This window comes from Vicugna pacos, chromosome 11 (assembly GCF_048564905.1).
Source record: "Vicugna pacos chromosome 11, VicPac4, whole genome shotgun sequence".
Lineage (NCBI taxonomy): Eukaryota > Metazoa > Chordata > Mammalia > Artiodactyla > Camelidae > Vicugna > Vicugna pacos.
Window position 1 is genome coordinate 26,514,656 of NC_132997.1, and position 12,778 is coordinate 26,527,433.

Here is a 12,778-nt window from a genome sequence, read left to right on the forward strand (position 1 = left end):
AGATCCTTCAGGTTAAATCCATCTCCCTCAACTTGTGATCTCAGGAACTATGAAATTTCTTAGCACCTCATTCTCCCTAAACGTAAATACCCACAGCAAAGGTTTGTTATGAAAGGGTTAAATCACATGATACACATAAAGAATTTAGAACAATGCCTAGCTACGTGCTATATACTACATAATTAAAGTACAATTATCCCAAAAAGGAAAAAAAAAATCAATCCCCTAGAAATTGGAAAAGTACTTGAAACTAAACTAACTATATCTCAGGTTGATGGCACAGCCACATAGAGAAAAGAACTAGATCAAATGACTTTATTTTTTTTAATATGTTTTTATTGAAGTATATAGTCAGGTTACAATGTTGTGTCAGTTTCTGGTGTACAGCACAATACTTCAGTCATATAGGAACAGACACATATTTGTTTTCATATTCTTTTTCACCGTAAGTTGCTACAAGATACTAAATATAGTTCCCTGTGCTCTACAGTATAAACTTGTTGTCAGATGACTTTAAAACACAGTATTTCTACTGTCTTTCCCTAATAGGATATGTTATACAGACAAAAAGAGTGCCATAAATCCTTGAAGTAGGATAAAGCAGATAAGTAGCCATGTAAATGTCATTAGGAAAAAAATTTTAGTATATGAGAAAAAAAGACACAAATATAAAATCAAAGAAATTAAATGATAACCCTGTAATCTTGTATTTGAACTGGAATAATCCTATGGATTCAATTTGAAAAAATTACCTATTTCCTAGCTCTGTTCATTGGAAAGACCTAGAAGTAATCACAACCCAGTGACAATGGGAATCCCTGATGGTGGTTTCTATCTACCATTTTGTAGTAAAAGGAACCAGGGATCTTTGAAAAAAATGACTAATACTGGGTCAGGGGCAGGAAATGTACAAGATGAGTCTGGGCCATCTTGGGCCAGAAAGCAAGAAAATTATCAACAATTAATGTGAACAAATCTAAAACACACAGGAACCAACTTGTGTAACTTCTCTTTGGACAGAAGTGCAACAATTTAATCATCAAAAAGAATAATTAAAACAATTCGAATATATGAAAATTGTATTTCAGGGTAAAGAAACAGTTGATGAAAAAAGTTCTGTACGGTAGAATTTCAGCTAATAAATTCAGAAGGAATGCTAGAATTAGAAATTATTTTTTGTTCAATCTCTAATGAAACGTTGGAGCTAGCCATGGTTGTTATTGCTAAAACAATCAGGTGATAGGCTGATTAAAAAGTTCTAAGGTAAGGATCAAGCTGAAATCATTTGAACTCATGAACAATATTTCATCATGAAAAACGAAGCTGCCAGACATTATGTGCCTGAAGACGTTATGAAACAGGTATTACACAACAAGCACTATGAAGTATTCTTGGCTAAAATACAGAGCCTGAATCGAATAAAAATTCTGGATCTAGAATTCTAGAAAAGGAGGAATATCACGAGGAAGCAATCAGCTAAATCCCAGGAACATTCTACAGTATAAATGATATAGATTCTCCAGCAAATTATGATATGACAAAAGGGGGGACAGGGAACTAGTAAAGTCAAGTTAAAGGGACTTCAAAACATGACAATCAAGTGCAATATATGAACCTGGTTTAGATCTTAAATAGAATGAAGCAACTGTGAAAAGAATCAGTGAGATAATCAGAAAAAATTAACACTTGCTGGACGATAGATGATAGCATGAAGAGGTTTTCTTAATTATGGTGGTGAGATAATGGCATGGTGGATACGGTTTTATTTAAAATCCTTATCAAACATGTATATTAAAATTTGGATTTGCCTTATAATATTTCAGCCAAAAAAAGAAAACAAAATTAGAAACTACTATGAATTAAATGTCAACAAATTGGACAAGAAGAAGAAATGGATAAATTCCTAGAAACATACAACCAAGCAAGACTGAATCATGACGGAATAGAGTATCTGAACAGACCTATTACTAGTAAGGAGATTGAATCAGTAACCAAAACCTTCCAGCAAGCAAAAGACGGACCGGAGAACTTCCCTGGTGAATTCCACCAAACATTTAAATAAAATTTAATATCTATCCTTCTCAAACTCTTCAAAAAATCAAAGAGGGAAGAACACTTCCAAGCTCATTTGATGAGGCCAAACCAAAACCAGACAAACATTTCACAGAAAAAAGAAAATTACAGGCCAATATTCCTGATGAACGTAGATGCAGAATCCTCATCAAAATATTAGCAAATCAAGTTCAACAATACATTAAAAGGATGAAACACTATGATCAAGTAGAATTTAATCCAGGTATGCAAGGATGGTTCACTACCAACAAATCAATCAACATGATACACATTAACAAATGAAGGATAAAAATCATATGACCATATCAATAGATATACAAGGAGCATTTGACCAAGTTTAGCATCCATTTATGATAAAAACTCTCAACAAAGTGGGAGGAAGGGTAACCTACCTCAGCACAATAAGGGCTTATATGACAAGCCGAACAGCTAACATTCATACTCAATGGGGAAACACTGAAAGCATTTCCTTTAAGATCAGGAACAAGACAAGAATGCCCACTCTCACCACTTCCATTCAGCATACTGCTGGAAGTCCTGGCCTCAGCAATTAGGCAAGAAAACAAAATAAAAAGAATCCAAATCACAAAAGAAGTTTTCTCTATTTGCAGATGACATGATATTAGATATAGAGAAGACCCTACCAAGAAACTGTTAGAACTAATAAATTCAGGAAAGTTGCAGGATACAAAATTAATATACATATCAGTTGTGCTTCTATACACTAATACAAACTATCAGAAAGAGAAACTAACAATCCCATTTATAATTTCATCACAAAGAATAAAGTGCCTAGGTATAAATATAACCAAGGAGGTGAAACATCTGTGTACTGATAACTGTTTGACACTGATGAAAGTAGTTGGAAAAGATACAAATAAATAGAAAGATATTCTGTGTTCATGGATTGGAAGAATTAATATTGTCACAATGTCCATACTACCTAACGCAATCTACAGATTTCGTGCAATCTCTAGCTAAATTCCAATGGAATTTTTCACAGAAATAGAAAACAAATCTAAAATTTGTATCAAACCACAAAATACCCTGAATAGCCAAAGCAATCCTGAGAAGGAACAAAAAAGCTGGAGACATCACACTTCCTGATTTCAAACTATATTACAAAGATATAGTAAAACAACAATATACAAAACCCCATGACCAATCGGACCTTAAGTGAAAGGGATCAAAAGGTAAAAGAAAAAAAAAAGTTTTTCCCTGAAATGCAAAACTGTATCAATTTAACTGTATGTCCTTGGGCTAGTTGCTTGGCTGCACAAAGACTGAATTTTCTTATATGTAAAATGGAAGTCTGAATAACATGCATTCCATAGTCTGTTAAGAACATAAGAGCATCAAATGAGAATTTGTATATGCAAGTCTTTTGTGAACTGTAAAAAACTACATTAAAATTAGCTGGGTGTTAAAACTATGTAAGTTTAGAAAGCTAAAGCTCTTATCTGTTCTTAGAAACAATCATCAGTGTATCTATGTAAACGAAAAAAAAAAGTGCAAGATACTGTATATATGTATTTATATGCAATATAATGTGTATGTGCAGTTGAATTGTAATAATTCTACCTAATAAAGCTGAAAAAGGAAAAAAATGAAAGAAAAAATTAGCTGGGTGTTTACGCATGCTTTTGTATACACGCATTTTGTGAGAGTAATGTGATTTCAGATGATCTTTGTAGAATGGGTAAAAGTTACATTGGCAGAGAAGAGAAGAGATGAGTCAGTTGTGGTGGGAAAATGGTATGCTACAACAGAGAGCAGTTAATAAACCAGAAAGGCTGTGGTGGATGAGAAAAAAAACTTAATAAAATAAAATAATGACTATTAATAAGCAGGAATGTAATAAAGGAAAACCATTCTCATTTAGAATTTAGACTATGACTAGTTTTGCCTTCTTAAGTTGAGGAAAGGATGTGTAAGTAAACTGTATCAGTAGGAACAGAACTCACACATCACTTCCTTCCGTATCCAGGTACTCGTCACTAGGAGAGGCTGAAATTTCAAATTTGGCCAGTTCTGGGCTACTCAAGAGAAAGTCTCTAAGTATAAGACCTTGGAGATAATATGAGTGAGCAGTTGGATATCTGAAGGCCAGCCCAGAGCGCAGGGGTCAAGCTACACAGTAAGACAAATTTAGTTTCCTGCAATGGTTTAGTGTCAAGGGCCCCTGTCCCCAAAACGGAGTAGCCAAAACCCTGTGAAGAGACCCCTGAGAGGGGCCAGAAGGAAAAAAGGTTTAAAAAGAGCTGAGTTTGGAATCTGGGTTCTTTTTGGAGCAGAAGGAAGGGAACAGGGAAAAGAAGGAGATCTTTGTTTTACAGGAGCAGAAATTCAGAGTCAGGGGTGGTCACGAGAATGAAAACTAAGAATGCAAAACCGAAGATTTGCAGATCCTTGGAGAAGGAATTGGCCTTCCCATTTGATGTGGGTTGAACATTTAAATAAGAATGTCTCCTGACAGAGAGATGAGACCAGGGAAAATGTATATAAAAGATGAAGAAAAAAACACACAAAAGTACAGTACTGGCATAGAAACAGATACACAGATCAAGGGAACAGAATGACAGCCCAGAAATAAATCCACACATATATGGTCAATTAATTTATGACAAAGGAGCCAAGAATATGGGAAAACTAGACCGTCACATGCAAAGGAATGAAACTGGACTCCTATCCTACACCATGCCCCCAAATCAGCTCAAATGGATGAAAGACCGGAAATCATAAAGCTCCTGAAAGAAGATACAGGAGAAAAGCTCTCGGACGTGTATCTTGGCAGTGGTTTTTTGGATGCGACAGCAAAAGCAAAGGCAACAAAAGCAAAATAACAAGCGGGACCACATCAAACCAAAAAGCTCTGTACAGCAAAAAGAAACCTTCAGCAAAATGAAAAAGTGTTTTACAGAATGAGAGACAGTATTTGCAAATCGTATATCTGATATATGATTTGCATATGTTTTACATTAGATATATGATTTGCAAATATGTTTATACATGAATAGTAATACATGAATAGGCATTCTACAGCATGAGAAAATATTTGCAAATATTTGGTTGATTATGCTGATAAGCTATAGTATATCAGATATATGATTTGCAAATATAGTATATCAGATATGATTTGCAAATATATCAGATATATGACTTCCAAATGTATTTATACATGAAAAGGCATTCTACAGGAGAGAAAATATTTGCAAAAATTTGGTTGATTGTTCTGAACTATAGTCTATCAGATATATGTATTTGCAAATATATCAGACATGATTTGCAAATATAGCATATCAGATATATGATTTATGAATATATTTATACATGAATGTTATTCATCCATAAAAGTAAAGGCTATCTTTTCTTTTGTGACAGTGTGGATGGACCTCAAAGGCACTGTGCTGAGTGAAATAAGTCAGACAGAGAAAGACAAATACCGTATGATCTCACGTATGTGTGGTTTCTAAAAAAACAAAAATAAAAAAAAACTGAACTCATAGAGACCAAGAATAAATTAGTGGTTGCCAGAGGCGGGGGGTTGAGGGTGAGGGAAATGGGTGAAGGGGGTCCAAAGGTACAACTTTCAGTTATACATAAATCTTGGAGCTCTAATGTGCAGAATGATGACTGTAGTTAACAATACTGTGTTGTAGATCTGAAAGTTGCTAAGAGAGTAGATCTTAAAAGTTCTCATCACAGGAAAAAAAATTTGTTAACTACGTGAAGTGATGAAACCGTGATAATCATTTCACAAACTATACAATATATATATCAAATCATTATGTTGTACACCTAAAACTAACACAGTGGTATATGTCAATTATAACTCTATAAAAAGTAGATTAAAAAAGGCAAAATGGGAGAGACAAGGGTATAAAAATGTTGATAATTGTTGAAGTTGCTAATTATTGAACTAATCAGGGTTGAGGCTGATTATACTGTTAACTCTATTTTTGTGCATGTTTACATTTTTTCACACACACAAAAATTACAGAAATAATTTAGCTGCGTCCAGTCTGGATTGGCATTAAGTTACTGATTGGGACTACATTAAAAGTTGGTTCAATGTTAAGGTTATGTTTGTTGTCAAAAAAAACCAACCAAAGAAAAAAGTCCCAGCTTTTAGTGTAATTACATTAACACATAATGTATATTGTAACCCATGCTTGTGAGTAATCCAAAAAAATCACTATAATGACAAATGGTTGTAAAGTTTTGTATTTCTTGAAATGAGATGATTGATTTTTAACTGGGTTATAGTGGGTAAGTTTTAAATCATAAGCTGATGAAGTTGGGTGATAGAGACATTTTCCTGAATATATAGAAAGTCTATTTAAATCATTTATTTTCACGAGGAAACAACCTGAGAGACAGTAAAGCTGGTTCCACAGCCGTGGGGAAGCTCACAGCTCATGTGGGAACCCCCAGTACAGAGACGAGCAGGTACTGTTTTCCAAAGACACCTCCTTGTGCATGTCCCGATACTATAGTTAGAAAATGCCTCAGATTTTTAGCTGCTTTTCCCAGAACTCAAAGATCGCCTTCCTGTTTATCTTGGTGGGATGCCTATGTTATACTTGTGATTTTTTTTTCTGTTCTCTGTAATGTATTAAAACAAGATTGTCACAGATGGGGCCACAAGAGGTCATTAGTTAACAATCAGATGTTTGACTTCCTGAGCAGAGACTCTTTTGTGCATTTTTAACATATTTTTAAAGGAGAATGAGGGCTAGGTCCCTTGAAGGTAAAGCCTGTTCACTGGTCTTTCCTCAAGAGTCAACACAGTCATTTCTAAATTCATTCCCTCATTTAACTCTGTCCTTTACATTTAATCTCAGCTTTGCCTCTCTTTGTAAATCTTTTGTCAGGTCCCAGCGCTTACTGCTTTTTGTATTTTCAGTAAACATTGCCAAACGTAAGGGAAGCCAAATAGGCGGTCAGTTAGCTTTGGTCCAAGTTGGTGTGATACAGCGATGGTAGCATTTTTACTTTAATTCATCCTCAGTTCAGTTCTTGATTAGGTTGTGGGCAGGAAAAAAGTTGCGCTAATTCCTGGCTTTTGGAGACACAAGCCTTTGTTCTCCGCAGAGTATTAGGTAACACCCCTAGTGCTACTAATCTTATAATCTTAAAAATTGGGCAGGACACACATAGCCTTCCTCTTATTTCATCTTCCGTAAGTGGGCACAATAAAGTACCCATCTCATGGTGTTATGAGGATTAAATGAGTTAATAAGATTGGCACATAAGAGTATCATATCAGTGTTTATAGGATAAATTCATGCAACACACTGTGCATCTTCTCTTTGACTTTTGAAAAAGTAACCCCAGCTACGATGCTGGTAGAGTTCCAGGCTCTCCTTGGAGCTCATGTAATTCATTGACTATAGCATGGTTAGCAGATGGCTTGGGGAAACCTCACCAACATGGAATTTGTTGACATGTTATTAAACCAGAATAATTGAAAATTCTGAAATCATGGATCTTTGGAAATACTTGAAACAATATTTTATATTTGTTCTAATCATGAAACAATATTTTACATTTGTTCTATTCATGAAAACTTTGAGAGGGTCACCTTTGATTAAGTATTGTCACACATATTCAATTTGTGATTTTCTATATTTTTTGTCATTTTGCATGTGTTTTTTTATTTTTATTTTTAACTGAAGTATAGTCAGTTACAATGTGTCAGTTTCTGGTGTACAGCACAATGTCCCAGTCATGCATATACATACATATATTCGTTTTCATATTTTTTATTGAAGGTTATTACAAGATTTTGAACATGGTTCCCCGTGCTATTCATTTTCTATACTTAATTGGAACAAAATGAAAGCTAATAAAGGTTTTGATATGGACAGTTATTAAGTAGATAACAATGAAAATATATGCAAAGTGCATATCGAGATGTAAATAGACTTGTTTGCACGCCATAGTCCCAGACAGTAATTTTTGAGATACTGGTAGACTTCTTGTAAGACCTACAAGTAACTAAATTGAGAAGAATCAAGACTTTTTAGAACGCGTGTTCCCTAGTCAACTTGGGATTAGTTAAAAATCATTTATCATTACTACAGCAAAGGGAGGCTGAAGAAGTATCTGATTTTACTTGTATTGAAATTATATTTTACTTTTTATGATTTATGTATATCAAAACATTTTCATAGCTTATTTTCTTAAGCAATCTTTTTTGAAGTATACTGTACTTCCAATTTACGGTTTACAATGTGTTAATTGCTGGTGTACAGCACAGTGATTCAGTTATACATACATACATTCCTTTTCATATTCTTTTTCATTATAGGCTATTACAAGGTATTGAATACATTTCGCTGTGCTCTACAGTAGGACCTTGCTGTTTATCTATTTTATATATAGTATTTAGTATCTGCAAATCATGAATCCTAAGCACTTTTTAGAATTTCTAAATTAATTTGCTTGGAATCTTGATTAATGTAAAGGGCAGTTCCTTTTCCTTTGTTTCTGTCACATCCTATCCTCCCCTCTTTTAGGGCATTTACTCTGAACTCTTGGCACTCATTATTTGTTTACCTGCCTGCCTCCTGCAGTGGACTATACCCCTCCCAAGTGTACGAAGGTTAACTATTTCATTTGCGTGCCACGGACAGTCTGGCAGGTAGCGTTCTCCTAACACATTTGTTAAACAGCCTAATTAGTAATATCTGCAACCATGATATTTTACTGAATTTCGTAAAGCTCTGGGAAAGTTGGGTACACAGTTGAGATAGATCCAGATCTTGATTCTTTACAGAAAGTCAGATTTTTCGTTTGGTTTGGAATTTGAAGCCATGAATATAATACTTATCTCAGTCTTTCAAAGGCCAGGCTAAGTGGAATTACTGTCCTCTTTCACCAGGTTGGATCCCTCAGATACTGTCCATTTATATAGCTGAACTTAATGACAGTTTTAAGTTCTGTAGAGTTGACGAAGAGTTTTCGGACTCAAGTAGTTTTTTACAAATATTCTACAAAGTGGTTTATAACTTCTTATATTCTCCTGCCTTTGACCTTACACATTTCAGCTCTTGTGTTGTTAACCTGGAAGGCTATCATCTCAAGGACTGCTGAAGTTACTTGCAGTCTATTCAGATGATACACAAGCCTAGTTCAACATTTACCAAATTAGCAGGTGTTCCATAAAGATTGTGAAAATCTAAATCACAGCCCCTTAAAAAAACTGAAGTATAGTCAGTTTACAATGTTGTGTTAATTTCTAGTGTACAGCATAGTGATTCAGTTATACATGAATACATACATATATTCTTTTTCATATTTTTTTCTTATAGGCTATTATGAGATAGTGAATACAGTTCCCTGTGCTATATAGTAAGATCTTGTTCATCTCTTTATATATATAGTAGGTAGTATCTGCCATAGCCCTTTTTAGTCTTAAAATAAATGGGAGGCGGAAAGAAACACCCTTGGCTTATTTCTGGTAAGGTTTTTACGTACTATAAAACAAAGAACTGTATTCATCAACATAGCACAAATTCTACTAATAAAAGGTTTTTTTTTAAATTTAAAAAGTCGTTAATGTAGTTAAGGTTATTTACCACCCAAATCCACTTCTTCGGAGCAGTTCCATCAGTCTGAACTTAAGAGCCTCAATGTGGATATAGAAATGCACATTGATGGCCTTATTTAACTTAGCCAAATAGTTCTTCATGAGGTTTTAAACTCGACAGGTTTAAAACCCAGTTTTCACAGGATTGTAAAGTGGTAAAAATACATCAAATTTCAGTACCTTTAAATTTGGCTCAAACGGGGCACTGGGGCTTGGATTCACACGGCAGCAATACTTGTTTTTGTTTTTAACCATTTCAGGCCTTCTTGAATTAGAGGCTGTATTGGTGTGATGGAAAAAGCAGCCTTGGAATCTGACAGTCTGATTCCTGGATTCAGTCCCAGCTCTGCGTGACCTTGGGCCAGTTGCTCTACTTCTCCGCATTTCCGTTTCCTCCTATGCAAAAGGGGACTGCAAGAACCACCTTGCAACCGAGTCTGGAGCGCGCCTGGAACACACCCAGTCGGGTCCAAACAAACAGCAGCCATATTAAGACCGCGACGATCGCGCGACCGCGCTCTCCCCGGCAGGTGTAGGAGCGGCCCGGGTCGCAGGCCTGGGGAGGGGGGGCGGCGGCGGCGGCGGGGTCCCCGCCCTAACGTCGCTCGAGGGCCTGCCCCTCGGCGTCCGCGCGCAGGCCGCGCCGGGCGGCGGCGGCAGCGTCCCCGGCCCGCCCCGGGCGGAGTCGGCGAGGGGGCGGGGAGGGCGCCGGCCCCGGGCTCCGAGGCCCAGCCCGCCGAGTGCCGGAAAGCGGGGGCAGCACCGGCGCCGCCCGTGCCCGAGCGCGAGCGCGCGGCGGCCACCCCCTCGGCCCTCCCCTCGGCCCTGCCCCCGCCCCCGCCCCCGCGCGCCGCCCGCCCGGGTCGCCGCGGGGCCGTGGTGTACGTGCAGAGCGCGCAGAGCGAGTGGCGCCCGCACGCCCTGCGCTCCTCCTCAGGCCGGGCCCGGCCGCCTGGGACGCTGAGGCGGTGGCGGCGGCGGCCAAGGCGGCCGGTCTCGCGCGCCGGGCCCGCGCGCCCGAGCGGAGGTCGCCGTCCGCCGCGCAGGCCGCGCTCTCTCAGCCCGCGGCGGCGATGAGGCGCTGAGGCGGCCGCCGGCGCTGCGCGGCCGGACCGGAGGACAAGGAAGCGGCCGGGCCGCGGGCGCGAGGCGCCGGTCTCCTGAGACGAGGTGCGGCGGGTGCATGGCGCAGTGACGGCCCCGGCCGCTCCGCCCGCTCCCCGGCCCCAGGCGAGGCCGTCCGGCCGCCACCCCTCCTTCTCGGCCTCCGCTGCCGCCGCCGCCGCCGCCGCCGCCGCCGCCATGGCCAATGACAGCGGCGGGCCCGGCGGGCCGAGCCCGAGCGAGCGAGACCGGCAGTACTGCGAGCTGTGCGGGAAGATGGAGAACCTGCTGCGCTGCAGCCGCTGCCGCAGCTCCTTCTACTGCAGCAAGGAGCACCAGCGCCAGGACTGGAAGAAGCACAAGCTCGTGTGCCAGGGCGGCGAGGGCACCCCCGCCCACGGCGCGGGCCAGCCCCAACTCCCCGGCCCCGCGCCGCCGGCCGCCGCGCCGCCGTCCAGGGCCTCCGGGGCCGGGGCGGCCAGGAAGGCAGCGCCGCGCCGGGATAGAGCCGCCGAGGCTGCGGGCCCGCGGGCCGCTGGAGACGCGGCCAAGGCGAAGGCGAAGGCGAAGGCCAAGCCCGCGGTGGCCGCGTCCCCGCCTCGCGCGGCGCCCGGCGGCCAGGGTCCGGCGGCGGCCGAGGCGGAGCCCGTGAAGGAGGAGCCGCTGGCCCGCTCGCCGCTGTACCAGGACAAGGCGAACCTGTACCCGCCGAGCCACGCGCCGGGCGAGGGGCTGAGCCCCGGCGGCGGCCTGCGGCCCAACGGGCAGACGAAGCCGCTGCCGGCGCTGAAGCTGGCGCTGGAGTACATCGTGCCGTGCATGAACAAGCACGGCATCTGCGTGGTGGACGACTTCTTGGGCAAGGAGACCGGGCAGCAGATCGGCGACGAGGTGCGCGCCCTGCACGACACGGGCAAGTTCACGGACGGGCAGCTGGTCAGCCAGAAGAGCGACTCGTCCAAGGACATCCGAGGCGATAAGATCACCTGGATCGAGGGCAAGGAGCCCGGCTGCGAAACCATCGGGCTGCTCATGAGCAGCATGGACGACCTGATCCGCCACTGTAACGGGAAGCTGGGCAACTACAAAATCAATGGCCGGACGAAAGTAAGTGTGCGCTGGACGCCGGGCGCTGGGTGGGCGGCGCGGGGCGTGTGGGCGAGGAGCGCCGTTTCTGGGTGTAAAAGGATTTCCTCCTGGTGCAGCCACCCGAGGAGGAAAGCATACCCTCTGTAGATAGTTGTTTTCTGAGTTAGCCCCTTTCTCTGTGTCCACTGTTTTCCACCTCCAGCCTGCTTACACACTTCTCTGGCGAGCTGCCTGGTCTGGCTAAACTTCGGCTCTCCCTTGAACTGTGCTGTGTTCTCTCTTCCGTTGCACTGTTTTCAGTGGATTAAAACCTCGCTGGAGTTTCAGCCGCTCCATGGGGTATCAGAGTGCGACCCCAAAGCAAGTGCTGGTTCTGCATCAGTCTTGCGTTGGCTTCGTCTTTTCAGTTGTCTGGCATATGGACCACTCATCAGATTCGGACTTCCCCAGTCAGATGCTGCACTGAGCTAAGAATCTGCCAGCTGACCACGAAAAGGTCAATTAAAAACAAGAATGTAGTCAAAAGACTCCATATTCCGAAAAAGTTTGGCTGCTTCGCTCCCTTTCACAGATCCCTCGCCCTGGGCCTCCTGTTTTGAAACCCATTACAAAAAGGGATAAGAACTATTTCCGTTTTCAGACTCTTCAGTGTAGGTAGGTTACATTTTTAGCATAGGTTTCCTTTATTTTCTTTTGTTAATATTATCCCTCTGTTGAAAAAGAATTATTTTGTGACTTCCTGGAAAAAAACAAAAAAACATGGAATTGGAGCAGGAGGGAGGGTTGACTCTAACGCCTCAGTTTGGTGAAATCTCTTTGTTTTCTCTTTAATGTTGTAGTTTTACCCCAATGGATTCTTCAGTCCCTCTTCCCCTCCTCAGCGTGGTAAATGGTAGACTCTTCCTACTCTTAGGGTTC

At 41.5% G+C, this 12,778-nt stretch overlaps 1 protein-coding gene across 2 annotated transcripts in view; it reads left to right on the top strand.

Moving 5' to 3' along the window:
* The first annotated feature begins 10,069 nt into the window (after window positions 1-10,069).
* The window catches only part of EGLN1 (egl-9 family hypoxia inducible factor 1), a 53,120-nt gene continuing 50,411 nt past the window's right edge, over window positions 10,070-12,778 (top strand). The window contains exon 1 of one of the 2 annotated variants that reach the window (XM_072970959.1): window positions 10,070-11,878. In XM_072970959.1, coding sequence (XP_072827060.1) covers window positions 10,970-11,878 — 909 coding nt within the window. In that variant the 5' untranslated portion in view covers window positions 10,070-10,969. The remainder of the gene's footprint in view (window positions 11,879-12,778) is intronic. The other variant, XM_015246203.3, reaches the window with a different exon arrangement.